Source organism: Lissotriton vulgaris, chromosome 3_2 (genome assembly GCF_964263255.1).
Source record: "Lissotriton vulgaris chromosome 3_2, aLisVul1.2, whole genome shotgun sequence".
Taxonomy (NCBI): Eukaryota; Metazoa; Chordata; class Amphibia; order Caudata; family Salamandridae; genus Lissotriton; species Lissotriton vulgaris.
The window spans coordinates 327,223,325-327,250,350 of record NC_141690.1 but is presented as its reverse complement, the minus strand read 5'-3'; the positions used below and the strand labels follow the sequence as shown (position 1 = coordinate 327,250,350).

General features: G+C 41.5%; 1 protein-coding gene across 1 annotated transcript in view; it reads left to right on the top strand.

Annotated features, from left to right (window-relative positions):
* The window catches only part of SUCLG1 (succinate-CoA ligase GDP/ADP-forming subunit alpha), a 115,542-nt gene extending 89,329 nt beyond the window's left edge, over positions 1–26,213 (top strand). Inside the window, exons 8-9 of the mRNA XM_086964428.1 lie at positions 7,923–8,111; positions 25,992–26,213. Of these exons, the coding sequence (XP_086820554.1) occupies positions 7,923–8,111; positions 25,992–26,018 (216 nt within the window). The 3' untranslated portion in view covers positions 26,019–26,213. The remainder of the gene's footprint in view (positions 1–7,922; positions 8,112–25,991) is intronic.
* Positions 26,214–27,026: the final 813 nt, after the last annotated feature.

Below are 27,026 nucleotides of genomic sequence, written 5' to 3'. Positions count from 1 at the left end.
TAATGCAGCCTAACATTAACAAGGCTACATTGGCCAGCACTTCACCCTGAAGTGAAAAGGATAGCCAAATAATATAATAACATTTTCACATTTTACAGAGTTTAACCACACATAGAGAAACTCCCTTTCACAAAAATCCTTTGACATGATAGAGAGGAAGGGTTGGACAGACAAGCCTCATAGGCTGCCATTATGTGTCTGGAAAAGGGATACTGTGTCTTTAAGGAACCCTCCAGAGACCCTCGGTATCCCATGATGCACGGCCAAAGGCAAGTTACTTTCATTTCTTTTTCTCCGGCTCCTGCTAGCAGGACCCTTGAGCATTGAGCTCTACCTTTATTGGTATTATTTACATTTTTGGAGCTTTTTTGATCTAATTAGTGTTTCATTCGACGTCTGGGGCCTTTTTCTTCCATTTGCTGCTTTTTTTGAGCTGCTAGACCACCTCTTTCTTGTTCCCTGAGTGTGGTAGGAAGAAGGCCGAGTCAGACCCACGCAGAGTTTGCAAACTCTGTCTTCCAACAACACATGTTCCTGATTCCTGTGTGACAGGGAGAAGATCCGTCTTCAAGGCTTGGAGCAGAGAAGACATCAGGCTGCAGGTGGAAACTCTGGGCATGGAGGGACTCTTTCTTCTTCCTCTGCCCGTGCATTGGCCTCTGGGGGCTCCCCAGTCAAGAGAAGGCCCGGTAACGGCACCGGTCCCGGTCGACGTCGATGGCTACGTAGTTGGCGTCGAGAGGTATGACTACAATATGCTCCCCGTCGACCCGGGCTCTGGGTCGAAGCGACGTCGACGCTCTGTGTCGAGGGGAAGGATGTCGAGACCTCGGAAGAGGTAGACGTTGAGTACTTCACAGACTATGTCGACACACCATCGTCGTCGTGCTGAGTCCCGAAGACATCGGCACTCGCCGCCGTGGCAACACTGCCGTTCGCCGTCGACGTCAAGGCGAAGGTGGACGTCAGTGAGAAGGTGGACGTCAGTGAGAAGGTGGACGTCAGTGAGAAGGTGGACGTCAGTTAGAAGGTGGAGACTTTGCGGCGAAAGTTGACGTCGAATAGAAAGTCGACGCCCACAACAGTGTCTAGCTGAAGTTCATCCTCTGTGGTTAGCATTTCCACATCAGAGTACCCGATCGCGCCGGCGCTCTTTATCAGGGAAGTCGATCTTCAGAGCACTCTCCCTGAGGCCTGCTCGTAAGAAGAGGAGAGTAATTCGGTCTCCAGGCTCTGACTACTCCAGGAGCTACTCACCTTCACGGCCTAGGACACCTACGCCGCTACCTCTTCCTCAACTACCTCCACTTCCGCCTCCTCCTCCTCCACCTCCACAACCGAGGCCTTTGATTCTGGCTCAGACTCCACCTCTTCCCCAACTGCCTGTGCTGGTGGTTACGGCGGCGCCCACGAGACCAAGATCCCGGGGGAGATACCGCTCTCGCAGTGGGCGCAGATCTTCGACCAGATCACGACATCGTCGTCATAGAGAAAGGTCGCGGTCCAGGAATACAAGGTACACAGACTCTTCCACTGATAGACTTTATGTCTATTCTACATCTAAAGTATGCCTATTTTCTTATTCCAATTCATCCCGCTCATTGCAAATACCTCAGGTTTGTGATAGCACGAAAAGATTACCAGTTCAAGGTACTTCTATTTGGCATCTTGGGGGTGATGCAAATGTTTGGTCCCCGGCTTGGTGGCCTAATAACCTGGGCAGATGTCCAGATTCGTCAGGAAAAAGTGAAGAATTTGGGCATTACTCTGGATACCAGTCTTTCATTTGACGCACAACCCAGTAAACTGGCCTCAACAGTCTGTTTCATCTTAAAGATGATAAAATTCTGCCATAACTTCCAGAGGATTCTCGCAAGACAGTGGTGACAGCTTTAGCCTTGTCAAGACTGGACTACGGGAATGGTCTGTACGCCGGGGCTAGAGTGAAGATCCTAGCCAAACTACAACGCCTACAGAACGGAGCGCTAGATAAGCCAATAAGCCAGAAATTAAAAACCTTACACTGGCTTCCAATTACAACAATGGTGCAATTCAAATCACTATGCCTGGCCTACAAGGCACTTCAGGGAACAATTCCTGAAGTCCCATCTTAAACCGTACGAACCGGCCAGACTTCTCAGATCCAGCCAACTGAAACTCATCAGGGTCCTGAAATTTAGACGAGCCAGTTGGGGTGGAAGAAGTTTCCTGGTGCACACAGCACGAATCTGAAACCGGTTGCCTCTTTCTATAAAAAACAGTCCATCTTTGGGGTCCTTTAGAAAGGCAGTCAAAACTTGGCTGTTCACCGCATAGCTCTAGCTGCCTGTCTCAATAGTCAGAAAAGGGGGTGGTGATGAACAGAGTGTCTGAATTAAGCAGACCACTCTTACCCAGTCCAAAGATCAGGGCTTGATCCATCACCGTTTTTTAGCTCACTGCACCATCCCAGCTCAGAACTTGGCTGTATGCAAATTAGTCTGACCCTGGCCCAGTGCATCATGGGAACAGGGCAGACCAAACTACCAAGCCAATTTTTATACTGGGAAGGAAACAAGCTACCGGGGACCGGTTTCTGGCATTTCAGCCGTCTTCGGCCCAGCTTGCTTGAATCCTGATGGTGCAATGAGCAAGGGACTCACATCTGAGTATACCCTTCCACGCTTATGGTGGACAAAAATGATTCAGAAAAGGGGGTGGTGATGAACAGAGTGTCTGAATTAAGCAGACCACTCTTACCCAGTCCAAAGATCAGGGCTTGATCCATCACCGTTTTTTAGCTCACTGCACCATCCCAGCTCAGAACTTGGCTGTATGCAAATTAGTCTGACCCTGGCCGAGTGCATCATGGGAACAGGGCAGACCAAACTACCAAGCCAATTCTTATACTGGGAAGGAAACAAGCTACCGGGGACCGGTTTCTGGCATTTCAGCCGTCTTCGGCCCGGCTTGCTTGAATCCTGATGGTGCAATGAGCAAGGGACTCACATCTGAGTATACCCTTCCACGCTTATGGTGGACAAAAATGATTCAGAAAAGGGGGTGGTGATGAACAGAGTGTCTGAATTAAGCAGACCACTCTTACCCAGTCCAAAGATATCCACCCCCTTTTCTACATTGTCTCAATAGTCGGCGGTCGGTCATAGCGCCAAGACGCCTTCGGGCATTTGCGCGCTTTACAAATGGATAAATCAAATCAAATCAAATCACCACAGCCCCAGAGGTTTTACAATAAATGCACACACGTCTCTCCTGTGCAATCTTATCTGGGAGCTTCCTTCAACACTCTCAACGCTCTAGCCACTCCCAATGTAGTGAGAATTCACAATACTCAGGCCACACTATCACAATTCCAACCCAACCAATCATTACCAGTGAGAGTCTACATGCAACTGCTGGGAATTATGGCATCCTGCATTGCAATCATACCTCATGCAAGGCTTCACATGCGCTCTCTGCAAGAATGTCTACTGAGTCAGTGGAATAAGTCACAGGGTCTAATAACAGATCTAGTGTTGGTAGACAGCCACACTCCTCGCTCTCTGCAGTGATGAAACCCTCAGAACTTAGCAAAAGGGTGGCATTTCATAGACCCGATTCCACAGACTATACTGACAACAGACGCATTCTTAACAGGTTGGGGTGCCCTTCTTCAACATTACACAGTACAGGGACTGTGGTCGGACAATTACAAACGTCTCCACATCAACTACCTGGAACTTCTAGCAGTGATCTAGTACTCAAAGCTTTTCTCACCCAACTTGTAGGCAAGACTGTCTTAGTTCACACAGACATGACAGAAATGTACTACCTACAGAAACAGGGAGGGACTCCACTCTCTCCAAATGTCGCGCCTTGCACAAAGCTTTTGGAATTGGGCAATTCACCACAAAATCTATCTCTTATTAGAACACTTTCCAGGGGTAGACAATCAGATTGCAGACCTGCTCAGCAGACCAAGGCAGCAAGTACACAAGTGGGAACTTCACCCCCAAGTTCTTCTTCCCTACTTTCAGAAATGGGGGTTTCCACAGATCTGTTTGCCACAGTACACAACTTAAAATGCCCAAGCTTCGCATCCAGGTTCTCACACCCAGAATCTAAGACAATGCTCTATGGATGAATAGGGGAAACCAAAGAAGGCGTAGGTCTATATACTAACTGGCCTAGACCACTCTAAATTAAAAAAGCAAAATAAATGGCCAGGTAGATTGTTTGTAAAAACCTAATCAAGTACCACTTATCCGATAGATCTAAGCGGACTCACTTTTCATTTAGTAATTTTTACTTAGTCCTTCATTTTCAAAAAAACATTCATATATGTCCGAGCACTGACACCATTTCAGTAGCGAAATTCACATAGAATGCAATATTCACAACACAAATTTTACGAACACTATAAATGAGACATATTTACAATTACACCATATATACAAAAACACAGACAAAGGATGCCTATCTTCACTCAATGTTTGAGGCACCAGTCCTGATATAAAACAAACAAACAAACAAGGGGCCGTTCAGTTTTTAGCTGGCCTGCTTGCTTGACTATGCTGGAACCTTCTAAGTCCAAGGGTCAAACCTCAGGTAGACTTTATCTGCATTTACAGTCCTGATATGCCCTTCCTGAATCTCGTTCCAACACAGTCAACTCGTTTCGAACCCACATATTTTTTAAAGGGTTCTCCTCAGGACCTGGACTGGAAACTGTCCTGTACTGTGGAATATAAAAATAAATAGAATATTGGTGTTAGAGTAGCTGATCCCTTTTCCTATTTGACTGACATTTCCCTTCCACCTCAACTAAGAATACCTGAAATGTAGCCTTGACGGAGCGACTGTGTTATCTCCCTCGGGGGCACTGTAGTTCTGTATTTCTGTGGGTGTACAAAGAATGTATCAGAAACACCCAGAGTTGCTACAATGTTATCTATTGAGAAGTTTGGGATGAATAGGTCAGGGATATTTGTTTACGCTTTTCCTCCTCTCCCACTAATTCCATTACTGATTCGGAAGCTCAGCCAAACTTCTCTCACACTGATCTTAGTAGCCCCACACCGCTGTTTAAACTCTGTGGTTCCACATCAGAAGCTTCACCTCACACCCTGTCTCCTCACTCAGATCCATGGAGAAATCAGACATCCACATCCTAGAGAACTCAACCTAGTGATTTGGCTTCTGAAGTCATAGAGTTTGGTTATTTACAACTGCCACCAGACTGTATGGATATTCCCTAAGAGGTTAAAAGACCTACTACCAGAAACATGTTATGCAGCAAAATGGTTCGTTGACTATTGTAACCACAACAATATCTGAAAGAAAGATCACTGTGGGCCACAAGCACTTTCAGTTCGCTGTGCTTCCCTTTGGCCTTACCATTGTCACTCCGGTGTACACAAGGTTGATGGCGGTGGTTGAAGCCCAACTGTGGAGGTCGGGGGTCCCAGTCTTTCCCTACCTCGATGACTGGCTAGTGAAGTCTGGTTCACCTCCAGATTATGGTGCACCTTCAGACTTCTGTCGCACTTCTGCATTCGCTGGGATTCACTGCCAACTGCTGAAGTCACTCCTGACTCCCTCTGAGACATTCTGTAATTTGAGCCTCCTAGACACAGTGCAGGTCGAACCTATCCTCCAGACCAGCGAATATATGAATATATATATATATATATATATATATATATATATATATATATATAGATATATATATATATATAGATATATATATATATATATATATATATATATATATATATATATATTTATATATATATATATCTCAATAAATAAGCCTTATTCTTACTTGCCTTGTGTACGTACCTCTTCTTGCTGGGAGTAGGAATATAAATATATATATATATATATATATATATATATATAAAAAATTGAATTGAATTGTAAAGCGTTAGTATAATGCACTTTCCAACCATCTATAAAATGGCGACAATCTCTGTTTCTAAAAGTGAATACAAGGTTGACAGTCTAGACTTTTAGTAGAAATGGAAAAGGGGACTTAATTTTTGTACTGCACATTGCACTTTAAAAAGGGTCTAGACATCAAGGACTCTATGGTCCAGTGGAAGGCTTGTAGAAGCCGAAACGCGTAGGCCGTCCGAATCGTTGCACGTTCTTTTTGCACATAGTGTGTAATAAATACTTTTGTTAAAAAAACCTACCTGTTGCTGTGCCGTGACTTTAATCACCAGGAGTGAGGTGAAAAGAATCCAAGAAATATATATATATATATATATATATATATATATATATATATATATATATATATATATATATATATATATATATATATATATATATATATATATATATAGTTATTTTTTTTAATCAAACATTTTATTCAGTTTTATGTCAGTACAACATGAGCCGGTAACCGGCACAGCAATAAACAGATCTACATTTCTCATATTGTACCAGCGTGATTAAACCAGAAATTCCAGGCACTGAGAATAAGTCAGCCGTACTGTGGGTATGAGGGTGCCTATGCGAAGTGAAGGGTCTAATGTAGCAGTACGCTTGAAACCAGTTTGTTTTTGCCAAAGAAGCCAGTACAACCTCTGGCATATCTGCTACATGCTAACAGAATGGTATTCTTCAGTTACAAATCATATTAACTAACAAGCAGTGTGCTTAAACTAAATGTAATTAAATATATATATGTTTATATATATATATATTTTTTTTTTTTCAGTGTAAGTGTAAGAGATGAGCTACATGAAATTCGGAAAAGCCTTGAAAACCTGGCTATTCAACATCTAAGTCAGTTGTCCTGTCACCTAGTACTGAATCACAGCGCCGGGAAACCCTTTGTTGGGTAGCTGTTGCGCTATATAAGCTAAATAAATAAATAAATAAATAAGGCAATTTGGAGGCTGCTGAATTGGACATTACTTAAGATTTTTACTTTTCTGTTTGTTGCGTGACAGAGAGCAGCTTTAATTAGTGTTGGCTTGGGTTGGTTACAACGATTGGGTGCCCTTAGTGAATGCTAAAAATTTAAGCATGTTTTGGATATTAAGCGAACAAAACTAGATGGTCTCTCAATGCCTTCAGTTGTTATAACGGAGCTCCCAATAAAAAAGTGTTCTGTGAATTAGTGACCCCCATCCCAGAGGGCTTTTTAGGTCTGTATGGAATGGGCTTGCACTAAGAAGGCAGAGCTTTCAGATGAGATTTTGAGATTGCTTTTGGGGCTTTCCAGCAGAGAATCTTCTTATACTGGGCATATGAATCGGAGGCATACATAATGTCATTTCTGTTTCAGTGCTTTCTATTCTTTCATTGGTGTTGAAGTGCAATTTCTCACCTAAGCATCACGAACTGCGTATGCCTTTATCTGTTTCGTAGTACATGTTAGCACTGTACAAGAGTATAAAACTACTCTATCTGGTGTCTTGCACATGATGAACTGTGCCCCCATCAAATCACGAGTGTACGTCTAACATACAAACCCAAATCAGTAACTGTTTGAGGAGATTTTGCCCTTGTCAAGTCTTCTTAGGTTTATGGAGCTTTGGGGTGGAGATAGTTCTATTAGAAAATCCTGGGCACAGGAAATTAACATAAAGAATAGCATTGCTCTTGGATTGACTTATTGGCTTAAAAATATATACGAGTCTCCACCTAAACCCTCACCCACGTCTATTTCATGTAAGTGTATGCAGATGACTTGTTGAAGGGTTATTCTGCTAGTATGTCCTCTGGTGACAGGAAAATCCTCGGCTTGGGCAGCTTCATTATTCATAAATAGTGTTTCAGAATCCTCACAAGGATATGTCCTACTGTGACATCCAAACCTTTATTGGTACCAAAAGAAATTGTATATCTTTGTTTGTCCTTAAGCCATTTTATAAACCGTAAGTAGTCAAACCACATTCTGAATACAAATCTTTGTTTTGTCTCAACAGGGTCCTGATGCCAAACCAGTAGTTTCCTTTATTGCGGGTCTGACTGCCCCACCAGGCAGAAGGATGGGCCATGCTGGGGCCATCATCGCAGGTGGTAAAGGCGGAGCTAAGGAAAAAATTGCTGCTCTTCAGAGAGCTGGTGTTGTCGTCAGTATGTCTCCAGCTCAGCTGGGTAGCACTATGCACAAGGTACATTATAAAGATATAACAATGCCTTTCAACTGTCCTTTTTAGGTGTGTGGTCAGAAATCCAAAATGTAAAAGCCCTGTGTTCAGGTGGACACAGGATTAAAACATGTCTGTTACCTATGCTTAAATCTGAAATTTGACATATTCTTACAAGCTTATCTTGGATCTTGTATATTTTCTCAATTTAACTTGTCTTTCCATTTAAGTAATTCAAACTTCCAAGTGTGTGTTTGGAGGTCTGCAAGATATTTTTTAGAGCTATCTACTTCCTATGTAATATAAGTTACATAGCGTTGTTGATAAACTAAATGTATTGTCTCCAACTAGAACATGAGCAACTTTTCTAATTTTGGAACAGAAAGTCTTAAATTGGTTGGAAGTTTAAACTCTTATTTTATCTTGTAATAGTGAGTGTGCATGGCAGTAAATCGACATAAGTTCTGTTTTTCAGAAGACAAGGTGGTTAGCTTCATTGTGGATGATATTTGGAAGGACGTTAAACTTCGTTCTTGGTATGCAACATGCCTGGCATTTTGAGCCTAAGAGATCTTTTAGAGTTGGATGTTGATGCTGACGTTCTGTGTAAATCTAGAAGGAGACAGTTGGGATGAGTGACTGTTCAGTGGATGGGTTTCTGGATGCAGAGTTTTGAAGCCCATTTTGTGCTGCAAACCAGTAGTTTGGATTTCCTTCTGTTGGTTTTCAGCAAACATTCAACCCTACCTCCCCTCCCCGTCTTAGCACAAAGGCAGGTTATTTGATTTGTACAGTCTGTTGAATTAGCTATATTTGTTTTGAATACGTAGATAAATTTGACTACTGTTGCTCTTTGGGTGATAAAGTAAGCTGTAGTAGCCTAAGATCTCCATGATGTGCAATGTTAGATTCAGACAGTTGTTAAAAGGTGTAAGGCTTATGGGACGCCACATGAAACCAGGCAAGAGCTACAGAGTAAAGGACCTAGTCCATGTAGTTGAAATTGGACCTAGCAAAATGTTATGAAGTCAAGAAAGGAATGGGATTTATGCTGACATGCGTGTGATGCCTTTTGTCATTTTGAATTGTCCTTTTCTCCTGAATAGTACCTAGCTGCTTGATTAACTCAGTCTCAATAGGGGAAAGGGGGGAGAGACGGGTGGTACAAGACATGCACCTGTCTCTTCACAACATTAGTACGGAAATAAAAGGTTTTGTTAAAAAAAACTTCCGTCACCCAATAGATAGTGGCATGGCACCACATTGGGTTGCTGCAACATCCCTGCGCTCACCAATATTTGAGATGGAGCAAAGGGAGGTATGGAATTTAATCAAATATCAACTTGTCCATGGGGCAGGTTGCTTCATAAATCTACTTGTTCTGTCATAAATCCACTTGTCCCTTTTGAGCCATATAATGCTGCGACAAATTATGGCAGTAATCATTATATAAGAGCTCTGAGACAGCCTCTCTGATTATGCCATGGCTCCTTCCACAGTGGAATTTGAATACTAGCAATTCCCTTATGTTGCCACGTTTCCACAAATCTACATACTGGGACTGAAGTTAATGGTAAGCAACAGTTCCAGGGCTGGAATGCCCTATTGAGTCTGTCCCGACCTACTAATTTAAATGTTTTAGGGGTTTCACCAACTCTTCTCTAATCTTTTCCCATAGTGAGGGAAAGTAAATTTGCAAGCACTCAGATTTTCGCATGAGCAAATCTACACCTGCATATTTGCTCATGCTAAAATGCAGTTCACAAATATATATATATATATATATATATATTTTTTTTTTGTGTCCTCATACATGCCACCAGTTGATAAATACTCTGAATAGGCACTCTTCAAGCCACTGACACAAACCTTCCTTTCCAGCCCTCGTGTTTGTGGATAGCCGTTGAAGATTGCCCAGAGGTAGGGTTGTTACCCGTCCAACTTCCTCTCGTAATGGTACTTGCTACACAGGAAGGACAGGACCACAAGACCTCTGGCATAATCATTGGACTATTAGTTTATTTTTCACTCCAGGCATTCAAAGCTGACCACAAATTAGCAGACTTTTCACCCCCACATAAAGTATCTAATTTACTCACCGCCATGACGTTTTTAAGACAATCTGCAAACGTCGGAGAGAGTACCGACTTCCACACTTTACAGATCTCTCTTCTAGCGATCACTATTACATAAAAAATAAACTGTGATAAATTGCTATTGACAACATAATCGGATGGGAGACCAAAAAAGACCAATCTAGGAGTACATATAATTGAGAGTGAAAGTACCTCCTCCAGAAACTTACACACTTGTCCCCAGAAGTTGCATATATTAGGACATTCAAAAAACATGTGGATGTCATTTGCATCTTGAGAGTTGCATCTGGGACAAGAATATTGGGCTGCAGACATCTTGGAGAGTTTCGCTGGAGTCCAATACACTCTATACATTGTATATAAATGATTTCTTCTTAAATTAGAAGATTTAATTATTTTTTGAGACATAGAGAAAGAATCTGTCCACAGTTTTTCTAAATTATCTGAAATCTGGACCATAGAAGGATCCCATAATTTAGTGATCTCTGATTCCAGATGATCTTTATGATCTAATAGAATTTTATACCATTGTGCAGTCTCCCCTTTCCTTCCTCTAGAACTGCTGATTAACCCCAGAAGAGGGTTCTCATCCTCTGTATCCCAGTTTTGGCTTCCCCACCAAGCCGAAAGTTGATAAAACTTAAATCTCGTAAGAGTACCACCGGTTAAACCAACCAGGAATTCCCATTTTAAAACTTTCGATGCATCACAAAAATCCCCCCATCTAGAGAGACCAGCTCTCTTTAGAGGGAGAGCCAATTGGTCCATTAGACAGTCGGAGGTACCAGGGGAGTCCCAAATCGGGGCATATTGGTGATAGTAATGAATACATAACAACTTACAAATCTGTGACCAATAATATAAAGCAGCCTTCAAAAGCTTCAGTCTAACCTTTTTAAAAAAAAAATTGTCACCAAACTTAAACAGAAAAAAGTCTGCATCGTAAGGGAGGTCTTGCAGAATAGCCTGAAAAAGTAAACTGTTGGAAGTGAAGTCCAATTTATTGGCTAATAACCTAAAGTTTTTAAGCTGGAAGGCATAGCAGTAGAGTAATAAATCCGGGAGAGCTAGGCCACCTAGTTTTAATCCTCTCCTTAGGAGAGGATTAAAACAAATCTTTTCTAGGAGTACTATTTCTTGGCCTGATTCTGTAAAGTCTTGTTAATTCACTCCTGCCCCCATTACGCTTTTCAGCCCCTTGAGGCCTTGGTCACATGACGTACCCATGATTCCCACAATTTAAATTGCAACAGTGTTATGATGGGAACTGAGAACAGACTACACATTTGTTTGCTTTTTTGTGTTTCGTTTCCACAACAGAGTAACCATATTAATTAATGTCATCAACTTTGTAATACAGTGCAAAATTCCGCAAACATTTCATTTGCAAACGTGACCATAATTGGCCAGACAATATGTGCGATTTTACGCAACATACTATTTACAAATTAAAACCTAACAGTTTAAATACTGTATGAATCTTACATATGGATTAAAAGAAATTGAAAACTACTGACATGATTATTCTATCAGTACATTAAAACAGGCTATAAAGAGTAGGTTTTGGTCCATCATTTACAATTGTGCAAATTACGTTTTGATTTCACCGTAAACATATATTACGAACATGTTACAAATGTGCAAAATTACGCAAAATTAACTTAACTATGGCTAAACTAATTTTTCCCTTTATTTAGGTTGGTACATCTCCGGCTAAATCCTGTATATCACTTATTTCTATGGCGTGTGTGTAAAAACTCACTGTTTAAAATACAATAAATAACTATAACCTGCCTTTGTTCCAGAACTAGATCACATTGCAACCATGCTCTTAATTCGACCGAGGTTTGTCTGTTATTTCGACTGTAACAACTGCTTTCTTTAAAAATCCATCAATATTGTGTGCAAAAGGTGCCTAAATTGAAAATTCATCATAAAATTTAAATAAATATAAAGTGCCAATTGTGTTAATAATTGTATGTTCTGCATACTTTAGAAGGCCTATAGGAACTTCCCGGTACCTCGAACATAGTGAGAAACCAAATCTCAGTACAGAGAAAGTGCAAATGGATGAAAGAGTAGAAATCTAGCATTATTTACAGGGTCTCTTAACCCCTTCAGCGCGGCGCGAATTTTCGCGCTGTGCTGAGGGTTCTAAGGTTCTAACGGGCTCATGACGGAACGGTTCCGTCATCAGCACAGCTCACCCGTAGCTGATGACGGAACCGTTCTGTCATCAGCATGGAAGGGGTTAAAAATACTTGAGTTGGAAATTCTCATATATTTGGGATTTCTGCTCAGTCCAAAATTCTCTAGCTGCCATCTTAGATACCAAATGGTTTTCTCCCTCATTGTCTATAGCCAAGTATGAAGATCCTCTCTGGTGTTCAACCCATGCGGACTCTTACTTTCTAATTCCAAGATATATTTTGTTTCTAAGCGTTGCAGAATGGCTTCCCTGTTTCCTCCCAGTCTTAGTGGTGGTACGGCATCTACCACAAAATACTTCAACTCGTTGAGATTGTTGGCATGTATCTCCCTAAAGTGGCATGCCTCTGGGTAGTTGGGGGGTCAGAGTTAGTGATTGCCCTCATGTGCTGGAGCGCTCGTTTGTGGACAGGCAGTTTGGTACTGCCTGTATTGTAGTCCACACGAGCACTCCAGCACATAAATGCCAAACTCGGTTTTGCAAGTTAACCATTTTTCTATGGTACAAAGCTGGTTTTTGAAAGGTGAAATGTAGTTCGTTTTATTCATTCCATATTGCCATGCTTTGCAAATTGACGCACTTGACAAATCTGCGGAGGTTGGATAACAAATTGCCAGCGGATTTGATTTCTGGGCTGCTGCTAACTACCAAGTCTCTGATACTGGGTGCCCTTCTGTAAGTAACAGTGGGTGTTTGGGCTATGTTCTTACCCAAAATAGGGTCATTGACAATCAGGTACCAATTTTTCTTCAGGACTTTAAGCAGACTGTCTTTTTGTCTGTTATATGTCAAGATCAGTCTTGGGTTCAGGCTCGTTTGATCTCCCCTGTTTGTGTTCACAGTTTTATCTCGTGGTGGTTTCTCTAATAGTTCATGTCGAGATAACAACGTAGTGCATTTAATTGCCTCATCTATTAGTTTGCTCGTATACCCCCTTTCTAAGAATCTATTCTTACACTCATTTCCTCCTCCCTACTACAGATTCTACGAATTAGCAGCATCTCCCCGTAGGGGATGCTGCAGATGGTATGCTTAGGGTGGACACTGCTTGAGTGAAGAATTGTGTTGCCAGCTGTTGGCTTACGGTAGAGACTTGTTTCTAGTTTTCTGTTTGCAACAAATATTTCCACATCTAGGAAAGAGACAGAGCAATCACTGATATCATAAGTAAAATTTAAATTGAATGAATTGGTAAGTTCGGCAATTAATTTTTCTGCACTGGATTTGTCCCCATGCCAAACCACAAAGAGGTCATCTATGTACCGGGCCCAAATCATTATGTTGTTGGTTATAATCTCAGTGTACTTGGTTGATAAGACCATCCTCTCCCAATAACCCATATGCAGGCAGGCGTAGCTAGGGGAAAAACAAGCCTGCATAGCTACGCTACTCAAAAATTACCGTCCCATCTCGCTCCTTCCATTCCCGGCCAAAGTCATCGAGAAAGCTGTCAACAACCAGCTCGCCGCCTTCCTCGAAGCCAACAACTCCCTCGACTCCTCACAGTCCAGCTTCCGAGCCAAACACAGCACTGAAACCGCCCTCATCGCAGCAACAGATGACATTCGAACCCTACTGGACAATGGAGACACAGTCGCCCTCATCCTCCTCGACCTCTCCGCTGCCTTCGACACAGTCTGCCATAACACCCTTCTACAGCACCTCAGAAACATCGGAATCCAAGGAAAAGCACTAGAATGGATCACCTCGTTCCTCACCGGAAGAACCCAAAGAGTCCGCCTTCCACCATTCAAGTCAGAGGCCACTGAAGTCATTTGCGGCGTTCCACAAGGATCTTCACTCAGCCCCACCCTTTTCAACGTATACATGAGCCCCCTCGCAACCATCGCACGCCAACACAACCTCAACATCATCTCCTACGCGGATGACACTCAACTGATCCTATCACTCACCAATGACCCTCACACCGCCAAAACTAACCTACACGAAGGAATGAAAGAAGTTGCCGAATGGAGGAAACATAGCCGTTTGAAACTGAACTCTGATAAAACAGAAGTCCTTATCTTAGGTACCTCCCCCTCTGCATGGGACGATTCTTGGTGGCCAAAAGCCCTTGGAAAAGCACCCATCCCGACAGACCACGCACGGAACCTGGGCGTCATCCTGGATTCCTCACTTTCAATGTACAAACAAGTCAACGCCGTCTCCTCATCCTGCTTCAACATTCTTCGCATGCTCAAAAAAACATTCCGTTGGATCCCCACCGAAACTAGGAAAACGGTCACCCACGCCCTGGTCACGAGCCGACTGGACTACGGAAACACCCTCTACGCCGGTACTACCGCTAAACTCCAGAAAAAACTCCAACGAATCCAAAACGCCTCAGCCAGGCTCATATTAGACATCCCGCGTAAAGAACATATCTCTGGTCACCTGAAAAACCTCCACTGGCTACCCGTCAATAAGAGGATCACCTTCCGGCTCCTAACCCACGCACACAAAGCACTCTACGAAATCGGACCAGAATGCCTCAACACACGACTGTCCTTCTACTCCCCCTCCCGCTATCTACGATCATCCAACCAAGCCCTTGCCACTGTACCCCGCATCAACAAAACCACCATGGGAGGTAGATCCTTCTCCTACCTGGCAGCTAAAACCTGGAACTCCCTTCCCACTCACCTTCGCCTTACTCAGAATCACCTAGCATTCAGAAAGCAGCTTAAAACGTGGATATTTGACAAGTAATTCCCCTCCCCTCCTCAAGCGCCTTGAGACCCTCTGGGTATGTAGAGCGCTATATAAATTCTTTGACTTGACTTGACTTGACTGATGGTACACCTGTTCATTGAACAGAAAATAATTGTTCTCCAAAGAGAACCTTGTGAGATCTATTAACATCTTATTATGTGTATAATACTCGATTGGTCTCATACTTAAATAGAACTCTATAGCTCGTATCCCATCCTCATGTTGTATCGATGTATATAAGTTAGACCCATCCAGTGCTATGAGCAAATACTCATCCTGCCATATAAATTTAGACATTTGTTGTAAAAAATCTGTAGTGTCTCTGATGAAGTACGGCAACATACGTACATGAGATTGGAGGAATGAGTCTATGTATATTGTCACATTTTGCAACAAGCTCTGTTTGGCTGATATTATAGGTCTTCTTGGCGGACACAAAGGGTTTTTGTGTACTTTTGGTATCAAACACATTATGGGTAACGAAGGATAGTCATTTTTTAAATATTCACATTCGTCCTGATTAATCAAGCCCATACTCTTCCAGGCAAGCAATTGTGAGTAAAGTTGGTTCTGAACAGTTTTGGTCGCCTGTCTGTTACTTATTTTATAGCAGTCCCGATTTGATAGTGGCCGCATTGCCTCCTCTTGACATTGCTTGAGAGGCCATATGACTACATTTCCTCCCTTATCAGAATTGCGCACTGCAATGGAGTAATTTTTGCATAATTTATCCATTAGTAGTAGTCGATATTTATGATGCTGTGCTGTTCGATTTCTATTTTTATTTTCCCTTTGGATCCAGAGTCCCTTGGCATCATCGGCACAAATATGGATTTTGGTTTGAACTTACTTAGTGGAGTTATATTGGTATGAATGGCCTCCATTTCCATAATTCTTTGAGTGGAAAAATTCTCCATTTCACCTGCATTCTGTTCTAACACATGTAGGTCACCTAATATTTCTGCATCCGAGGCTGTTAAATTAATCCCTACATATCCCAAAACTGTTTGTACTTTCAAATCTGCCTCCTTTTTCGATTTTTGATGATGATATTTCTGAAGTTTAAGCTTTCTGATGAACATGAAAATGTCTGCTCGTGTCTGTGAATAATCAAAATTATTTTCGGGGCAGTATGTAAGTCCCAAAGCCAAAAGTTGTTGCTCGGCTTTATCCAATACCACCTCTGATAAATTGATGATGGTATTGGTATTTTGGGCTCCAACTCTATTTGCGCCCCCAACCCCTGTTGTTTGATTTCTTCTAGTTTGTTTTCGTTTTGGCGCTGCCTTCGCCTCCTCTCACGACTCTAAATGTTTCTCCTTTTTTGGTTTTCAGATTTGGATTCCTTGGGCGTATTGTTTGCCGCCTCTCTTCTCTTAATAAAAACCAGCTCCTCTGCTAAAGTATGCTTGCGTCGCTTAATTTGGCCAGCTCTTGTTATGCCTTGATTACCCTCTGATTCGGATTCCGTTTCCACTGAAGAAGTCAGACCTGAGATTGATGAGGCAGTTTGTAAACTCCCACTTGTGCCCGGCCTTTCTTCTCTAATAACCTTATTGTCTTTGTATGAGGCTCTAGCTCCATCATACTTCTGGGCAAAAGTAAAAATCTGACCCTGGTCATAATCATTTCTGTTCCGTTGGAAATTGAATGTCTTTCGTTTCTTAATGACATCCTCTTCTTTCCTTAGTCGCATGGTCATTTCTTCCCTATTTTTCTAATTATTACTACTTTTTAAGAGGAAATAATAATACATATGTGTCCTTATATCTCTTGTTTTAATTCTATTGCGGATAGTGAACAACGGAGATACAGTGAATAAGACATGTCTTATTGACTGTATCTCCGTCGTTCACTTTGTTTATTATTAGTAGCACATTGTAGTATTTTCTGTATTTTGCTTATTTAGAATTTTTTTTGATTGTTTGTATATTTATTTAGTCAATCTGCTCTGTATTGACCTTGCGTCACTTGGTAGCAACATCTATCAAGTTGACTAACTGGACAGAGTAATGAATTTGTTTAGTACTCTCTAAACCACGATAGAATTGAAACATAAGAGATATAAGGACACATTGTTGTGATTACTAGTGTCCCTTCTAGGACACCGTATGCCCAGCATCTACGTCACCAGCTCCGCACCTCGTAGCGCATGTGTTGGTGTATTAATAAAGAAGCTTCGTTCTAATCGACTCTGTGCCTGGACATACTTTACAAAATTGGCAACGAGGCACCAACACGAGAACCCACATAAAACAGCGTGACAACGGAATTGTGAGTGAAACGCAAATATAAAACTAAGTCTGAAGAAAATTATGCGTGACCGATAAAGGAAAATATAAGAAATTAAAAAGAAACGTAATTTAACGAAGGAATCTTTAAAGAAAACAGCTGTGGGACGGCGAATATGAATTAAGTGGTAAAAGTGGAAGTTCTGTGAAAGCCAAATGAGATTAATGGAAGGCTGAGCGTAGAGCAAAAAGTTGAATGGACTTGAGAGTAAATAAACGCTGATGATTGAAGTAATTGTTCAATGAGGCAAAGGTTCTGGCAGCATGTAAGGATCTGAGGAGAGTCGGTTGCATTCAATTGCCACCTCAAGTACGTCACGAAGCTGTCAGCAGCCAGCTGAGCGCGCGTCTGCTAGGCAGCGCGTCTCACTGTTGACTGAAGAAGTGCGTCAACGTCACGCGCAGGCGGCCATTTCAGAAAGGAAAAAAACATTGACAGGAGAAATATGACCGGAGCTACAGTGATAAAGCGCAAATGTGAATAAAATACAACCGGAGTAATGAAGATCTAAGCGCAAGTGTGATTAACATTGGAAAGAAAGCACAAATCAGCAGAAAGCGTTAGCTTATGGATAAAAGAGGAATCATACTGTAAAAAAATATACAGGAGTAAAAACACGATATTATTAACTAATGTAACTTTCTTTCTCGCATATTTGATTAGAAACAAAGGATTTACTAGTGCAACACTGCTACCTGCAGGACGAGAATATAATAATTTAAGGAAAGTGAAGAGTAATACAAAAATCATAGCCAGAGCGTAGCAAGGAGTAAATACAGTAGAGTACTCATGGCATCAGGATATTTATAGAATTTGACGCCACTTCAGGCATTCCTTTCAGGGAAAGGGGAACCAGAAGTTAAATGGGAGGAATGGAGGGAGTATTTCCTAAATTACATTTCGAATTTCGAGGATGACGAGGAGTTCAAGGCAGAAAAAAAGTACAAAATACTACTACACTGTCTGGGAGCAGGAGGAATTAAAGTGTTCAAGAGTATTAACAAGAAGACCAGGGGAGAAGGAGAGAAGGATGTGTTTGAGAATTCTATTGATGACCTTAACACCTACTACAAACTAACCGTATGCGTGGGTGTAGACGGGTACAAACAGGGTAAAGAAGAGTCAATTGATGACTATGTTTCAGCATTGAAAAATTTAGTAATAAACTTCCGCTTTGGTGACTTGCACGATGAATTTATTAGGGACCAAATTGTTATGCAGGGTTCCAACAGCAACATCCAGGATAATTTGTGGGCTAAGGGTGAATATCCCCTACAGAACATAATTGACATCACAAAGAAAGCGGAACTAACAGGAAGGTGTGCTAAAGCAGTAATTGCAGAAAACAGAGAAAATAAGGAAGGTGGAACAGTAAACAAAGTGTCTGATGTTAAAAAAAAAAAACAACAAGACAGGCCAGTCCTTCAGAAGCTACAGACCAGTGCAAGTAAGAAGAACACAAAACATTGACAGACGGCGATGTTATAGATGTGGGAGCACTAATCACATGGCGGATGATAGAAGATGCCCAGCACAAGGTGCAAAGTGCATGAATTGTGGTCTGGTTGGACACTTCCAAAAAGTATGCTACAGGCGGGGAGCAAGCAGAATAAAAATGGTGGAATGTGAAGAACCTAATAGTCAAGAGGCGACTGAGTACGAAGAGGATCTGTTCATACTTAATATCGAAGATGAATGTGTGAGGAGCGTAGAAAATGAGAAGAAAACCAGAACCAGGAAACCAGTTTGTGAGATGACAATTGGAGGAATTGAGATCAGCATAGTAGCGGACTCTGGGTCTCCGTATACTATTGTTAACAACGAGGTGTGGAGAGAGAAGTTTGCACCACGTTTAGGAAACCATCTAGATAAAGTAGACATTAAAATAAAAACATTCAACAATGACCCCATCGAAGTCTGTGGATTTAGGAAATTGAAATTTGCTTTCAAAGGACGACAGTCTGTGTGCAAACTCTATGTATCGGCAGTAGGACCATCTGTCTTGGGCTGGATGGACCAAGGGGATCTAGGAATAAAACTTGATCCAAGTAAGGCAGATCCTGTCCTAGTAGTGGATGACAATGAGAGTTACAATAAAGTCTTGCTGGAGAGGTACCCTAATGTCTTCAATGGGAAAATAGGGGCACGTAAGGATATACACACATTGTATTAAAGAATGATGCTGTACCAGTGATGCACAAAGTACGCAACTTGCCATTTTCAGTAAAGGAATAAGTGAAGGAACAACTTCACAAATTGCTCAACGAAGGTGTTATAGAACGGGTGGAAGCATCTGAATGGGTTGCACCTTTAGTTGTGGCAAAACGGGCAAATGGCAGTTTGAGATTGTGCATTGACCAGCGTGACCTAAATAGGAACATAGTAGTAGAACAGTATCGCTTGCCGAGGATCAACGAAATGCTAGCCAAGACAAAGGGTGTGAAGTGGTTCTCGACGATAGACTTGAAGGCCGCCTATCACCAAGTACCTCTCCACAGGGAGAGTAAGAATCTTACAACATTCGTGACGCTGTTTGGGTGCTATCGAGGAGTGGAATATGGAACAGGACAAGGACAAGATATTGTGTGACGTAATAGAAGTGGTAAAAAGAGGGTGGGGCTCAAAGAGTACCTTAATAGAAAGATTAAAACCCTTCTGGGAAGTGAGAGATGAACTATCTCTTGAAGATGGGTTGGTGCTAAGAGGGGGAAAGGTAGTACCACCCACTATACTTAGGAAAAGGATGTTGGACATTTGCCACGAGGGGCATTTGGGAATAGATAAAACCAAGAACAGGGTTAAGAACAGTTATTGGTGGCCAGGAGTAAGCTTGGAAGTGGAAAGGGTCGTCGGGGACTGTCCCTCATGTTTGAACTCAGACAAAACACAAGTGACCTTCAGACCTCCATTGCAACCTATACCCTGCCCATCCATGCCGTGGGAGAGAGTAGGAATAGACATCATTGCACCAGTAGTGAACAATGGGGAGCAAATGTATATGGTTGTCCTTATTGATCGCTTCTCCAAATGGCGAAGTGAAATTCTTGAAGTGAAATTCTTGACCCAACCTGACGCCGTCAGTGTGGTGACATTTCTTGACAAGGTTTTCACACGGGAAGGGCTTCCCAAAACCATAGTCAGTGACAATGGCCCACAGTTCACATCTGACACCTTTAAGAGTTATATTCAAAGAAACAAAGTGTGTCACAAAACCACATCAGTGTACCACCCCGCAGGCAACGGAGCGGTGGAAAGGTTCAATAGGGTCCTAAAAGAAATTATTCAGTTGGCCAAAAATAACAACAAAAAATGGAGACAGGAGGTATGTAAAACAGTGTTGGGGTATCGCATCACACCATGTATTACTACTGGCCACAGTCCATTTGAACGTATGCGGGGCAGGACACCCTTATGTAAAGAAAATGTAGATTGGGCCAAGGCAGCCAAGAGAGTTATCTGGTCTACAGAGCAGGTCGAGGAGAAGTTGAAGTTGTCACAAGCAATCTACAAGGAAAGGTATGATGAGAAACACGGTTGCAAACCAGTTAATCTGGAGGTGGGGGACACTGAGGGTGAAGAGAAGTGGACACGTAGGCAAGGGCAATAACAGATACAGAGCCACAGGTAGTACAGGAGGTGTATTGCAATTCAGCTTTGCTCAGCGATGGCAAGGTGTGGCATTTCTCCGCCCTGTCACAGTGCAAAAACAAAACAGAGAGACCTAAAGATGTGGCCCAAGAGCAGACACAAGGTTTAGATAGGGCATGTGGTCTGATGAAGAGACTGCCGAAGAACCACAAACATCCAACACTACCTGGTTACCTAGTCCTGAGTTGGGCAGTACTTCTTTCAATCGATGTGAGCCGGGTAGGACAGTTGCAAGCAGAATAAGTAGGAGGTTACCATCTCCACAAGCTCCTAAACGTGCAGTGCACCAAGCCACCAGTAGAACAGGAAGGAGAATATTACCGCCAATTAAATTGTCAGATTATGTTTGCGAGTAGCTGTGAAATGTACTTTTAACCAGATGGTCACATATTAGAGTATTGCGGGTCATTACTACTGTTTCCCATCCTTGCCTCCTTTCTCATTTCCCTCTTCCCCTTCCCTGTTGTATTTTCCTCCCTTTAGGAGGAGGATGTGTTGTGATTACTAGTGTCCCTTCTAGGACACCGTACGCCCAGCATCTACGTCACCAGCTGTCTCTGGAATGTTGACAGATGACAGCTGGTGGCAGGCTCGGCAGGTTGAGCGCTCCGCACCTCGGAGCGCATGTGTTGGTGTATTGATAAAAAAGCTTCGTTCTAATCAACTCTGTGCCTGGACATTCTTTACACATATGTATTATAATTGCCTCTTACAAAGTATATATATATATATGATCAGATGAGAAATATCGGATGATCAGATACTTTTTTGCAGCTTTGAATGTGTGCGTGGATGCGGAGATCGATAAGCAGCAAAGGCACTGCTTTAGTTTTCTAAAAATGGCTTATAAAATCCAGGGTAGACAGATTGATGAATTAAATTCATAAGTTTAATTTTAAATCAAGAATTGAAGCACAGCACATCAGTTCAGCATAAAGATCATCAGTAAAACAGTTGGTATGGAATCTGGAACTCAGGATGCAAGATGCAGGCACGCATCATACATTCCAGGAATCAGATCCATACAAAGGGAAATACAGAGGGGAGATAAAGGAATATATACATAACAGAATGTAACACATCTTACCCCTAAAAAAAGAACATTAATCTAAATATCAGCAGGGAACTTTCCTATGTACATTAATCTAAATATCTGCTGGGAACTTTCCTTTGTCTATTACAAACTTTAACTCTAGAGGCAACAGATAAATTATCTTGAACCACATTATGTGGACATTTAGTGAAACCAACACTAGGTCTCCATTGGCTATTACTAGGAATGGGAGTAGAAAAATTATGTACATTTCCAACATCATTACATCTTGCCACTCTACGAACATTCCACACTCTTCCATCCTGCGTGACTACACTATTTTTAAAAACCTTGACCACTTTGATGGGAGGGAAAAACTTAGAAAAACCCTTAACAAGAAAACCAGGTTTTTTTATTCGCACCCATTCCCCCACCACAAAATCATTAACCCTGGTCTTCATTTTGGAATCAAACAAGATTTTCATTTTAAGTTGTTTGTCTTCAACACGTTTGGCCATGCAGGCAAGGTCCACAACAGAATCATTTTTGTCAAGTTTCTTAATCCACCAGGGACATATATCAGATGGCGGCTCTCTTCCCTTAAGAAGATTGAAGGGACTGACCCCAGTAACAGACCACCATCTTATCAACTCCCGGCCACCAGAAACTTTCTCTAATAAGACGTTTCATTGAGGACATGCCAATGTGACTCTGATGAGAGAGAAGCAAAATCTTCCTCTGTAAGGACTGAGGAGGGATTAACTTACCCGCTTTGAACAGCAGACCACAAAACTCTTCGACCTCAGATGAAACCTGACAAAATGGAGCCAAATAGGCTGAAATACCCCTACAGGCTGGCCAACCATTCCTTACAAAATCAAGAACCTGTTGACAAACCACATCCTTATTAAGTTCAGCAAGCCACTCTTCTTCATTCAATGAAATAAATTCCTTAGAAACACAATCCCCAACAGAAGCAACGACATCAACTTCATTGTCCACACTAGGGGCATCTTCACAAGGAAACCTAGAAAGAAAATCCGCTGTGACATTACACTTACCAGGAACATACACAATCTCGAAGTCATACTCCTGAAGCCGTGAAGACAACCGAGCTATACGCGCTGTAGAATTCCATCCGCCACCAGGAGATAAAATCCCAACCAAAGGTTTATGGTCTGTTCGTAGCACAAACCGATTACCCCACACATAATTCCTGAAATGCTCGACAGCCCAAATACAGGCAAGCAGCTCCTTTTCGATAACAGAGTACCTTCTCTCTGTAGATGACAAAGTCCTTGAGGAAAAAGCAACACACCATTCATCCTTACCAGATGACTGACTCAAAACACTACCAATGCCATAAAGGCTAGCATCGACCGTGATAATGCACTTCTTATTAACACAATAAGATTTTAATGTAGGCGCTTTAACAATTTCCTCCTTAATTTGCTTAAAAGCCTGTTCCTGTTTTTCAGTCCAAACAAATTTAGCAGAATTCCTTGTTAACTCCGTAAGAGGCTCCATCTTACTAGCAAAATTTTGGATAAACTTGCTAAAGTACTCGCAAAGCCCTGCAAACAAGAGTAATTTTTCCTTATTGTCAGGAGAAGGAGCTTTAACAATAGCATCAACAAGGTTCTTTTTCGGCACAACGCCATCACCTGAAAGAGAATGTCCTAAATAATCAACTGTTTTGCAAAAAAACTTGCACTTACTGGCTTTAATAGTCAAACCAAACTTCTCCGAACCTGGAACAAACTTCCTTAAGATGAATGTCATGCTCTGAGAGGTTCTTTGAAAAAATAAGGATATCATCCTGGAAGCACTTAACGAAAACACCTAGATCCTTAAATATATGGTACATTGCCCTTTGGAAGACTGAAGCAGCCGACGCCAACCCAAATGGCGTCCTCTTAAATTGAAATAATCCATGAGGAGTGATAAAAGCAGTGAAATGCTTGGAGTCTTCCGTGAGCTCGATCTGATGATATGCAGACCTGAGATCTAACGTTGAAAATACACATGCTCCATCTAACATACATAACATTTCATTAATGTTCGGTAACGGGTGACAGTCTGTGACCAAACACTTGTTCAAGGCTCTCAGGTCCACACACAACCTAATAGTTTTATCAGGTTTAATCGCCAAAACAATAGGCGAAACCCATTCGGAGGATTCTACTTCCTCAATGACACCATCTTTAACCATAGTATCCAACATAATTCTGAGTTCCTCCCTGACACTAATGGGAACGCCCCTTAACCTTTGTTTAACAGGGACTGTATTAGGTTTGACTTTAATCCTATGTGTAAAACCATTCAACTTCCCAAGTTTGTCAGAAAAAACATTCGGGAAAGAGTCGGAGACTTCTTTAGACATGGATGCAATATCACACTCTCCATCAGATACAGCTAGTACAGACACAGGATCTTTCAACCTGGGATTCAACGTGACCCCCAACTTCGCCTGATCCCTCCTTCCTAAGACATTCACTCCTTTCAATGCCACATACATTTTAATAACTGCAGAATTATTCTTAATAGTGATGGGAACTTCTTTAAAACCTATAAAATTGATTTCAGATTTATCAAAATTATAGGCAATAATGTCTGGTTTGCACAAAGAATTGATATCTACCAAGTCTCCAAACGACTCTACACAATAATCACGAGTAATTATAGTCCACGGAGAACAAGAGTCCACCATGAGTTCAAGAATTTTACCTAAAATGTTTACCAAACTTTTTGGAGATGATAACTATCCGCTTGTGTCATATCAAATGGAGTTTGTACAAAGACCACAATTCCAGATTCTTTAACAGAAGAATCATCATTCCCTTCTTCTGCAACATAAGGCGTTCCGGTAACTCCGTGTATTTCGTTACCATGGAGACACAAAATGGCGCTCATACGCGCAGCGTGATGACAAGGCAGTGCGCATTCAGTAGGTATTGCGCGCTGACGTGTGGAGAGACGTCCGTCAGAGGTAATGACGTTATCGGTCACCAACTCACAAGCAGTCTCGACCCCCAATCGCGCAAACAACCAAAAAGGCACAAAAATCAATAACTTATGATTTCTGCATTACCAATCCGCCGGAGTAAGACGTTCCTAAACAGCATGAGAGCGCGCTGCAAGCAAAGGTGAAACGGATGGTTTTCACGTTCTTTTTTTTTTTTTCTTGTTGGGTTCGCGCAAAAGAGAAAATAGTTTAAAATTCGTAAATTTAGACTCCTTAGTCGTAAGTCTTTCCAAATAAGATGTTGTAGGATCGCTTAGCACAGTCTTGTAGAATAAATAAGGTAAAACAGATCGTTTTCAAGCTTTCCTTTTCTTCGCCGGGTTCAAAAAAAATCTTCAGATTTCTGCTTCTGTGCTTCATAAATAGTGGCAGAAATCGTCAGATGTCCCTCGTCGCCAATATAAAATCCAGGGTAGACAGATTGATGAATTAAATTCATAAGTTTAATTTTAAATCAAGAATTGAAGCACAGCACATCAGTTCAGCATAAAGATCATCAGTAAAACAGTTGGTATGGAATCTGGAACCCAGGGTGCAAGATGCAGGCACGCATCATACATTCCAGGAATCAGATCCATACAAAGGGAAATACAGAGGGGAGATAAAGGAATATATACATAACAGAATGTAACATGGCTAATACACTGTTATTGTATAACAAGTGTATTTTTATCCGGGGTGAATGACTATCATTCAAAGGTCAACTTGTCTTTCAGTTAAACTGAAGCTCACATGTACGGGCAGTTGAGAGAAGAATGCTGTACCGGTGTAAAGACTGCTGCTCTGCTTTGTCTCTTTAGTATATGTTCTGTAACCTTACATCACTGTTATAAGGCGCTATGTCGTCTCTTATCTTGACAAGTTTGTTTTTGTTTTTATAACTTTTAAGGAGTTTGAGAAGAGAAAAATGCTATGAAAACCACGTGAACTTGAAGACTAACAGAAGAAATGTCAGCTGTACGCACATGGCCTCCGAGACCAGGATGTCCGTTTCCGATTGATAAGCTACTGGCGTATTTCACCACCACTCAGACAACACAAAATTGTACCATGGATCAAGTTCTCTTTTTGTGAATCCTAGCCATTTAATAAATATATTTTTCGAGGTTCATTTGAGTTTTTTTTTTTTTTTTACTTCAGCGATATATATACATTCTGAGGATTTGATCTGCCTTTGGACTCTATTTTTTGTGTAAATAATGTATGCACTGGACGCATATGTTAGTTGATTAACATGAGTCATCCGTGGAAATATCAGTTTGTGCCATGCCACATAGTTTTTATGTATATAATGGTCGGACTAGCAAACACTGTTATTGGCGTATTAGTATAGTGAAATTGCTTTCTGTTCAAACTAAACTTAATTATTTGTTTCTGCCAGTTCTTTCTAAACGTATAACGGTTATTTACGGACAGTTTAGTGGCATCTGGTAAGTTAAGATGGATAAATATTTCCATGCATCAAAATCTTACTTTAGACTTTTATACCTAAATGATTCAACATTGATCAGTTTGGTATTCTTTCGAATTCCCCCATTGTGGTGGTGTGTGCTGTCACAATACTTTGTAATTCACTTTGACCACATAAAGTCCTTTAATGTTTTACTGCATTTGCAAAATGAAGTTTTATATGCACGCTGGTTTTGTTGGGTTTATTCCTGGGAAACAAAGTCTCACGTGGAACATCAGTTTACCATAATACTAGTATTAGTAAATCACCATTGAAGAACACTTATGATGGTTTGAATCGTCTTAACTGCGAAGCGAAATAATAGTACCCTGGTTGAACCAAATTTCTCATTGTACCTCAAATTAAATAAAAATGTTTTCTGACCTTAAATTAAATAAAAAAGTTCTCTGTATTTGCTTTTGAATCCAGCTATCACTTTTTGGAAAATGTACAAAGAGTTTTGATTCTTACTTT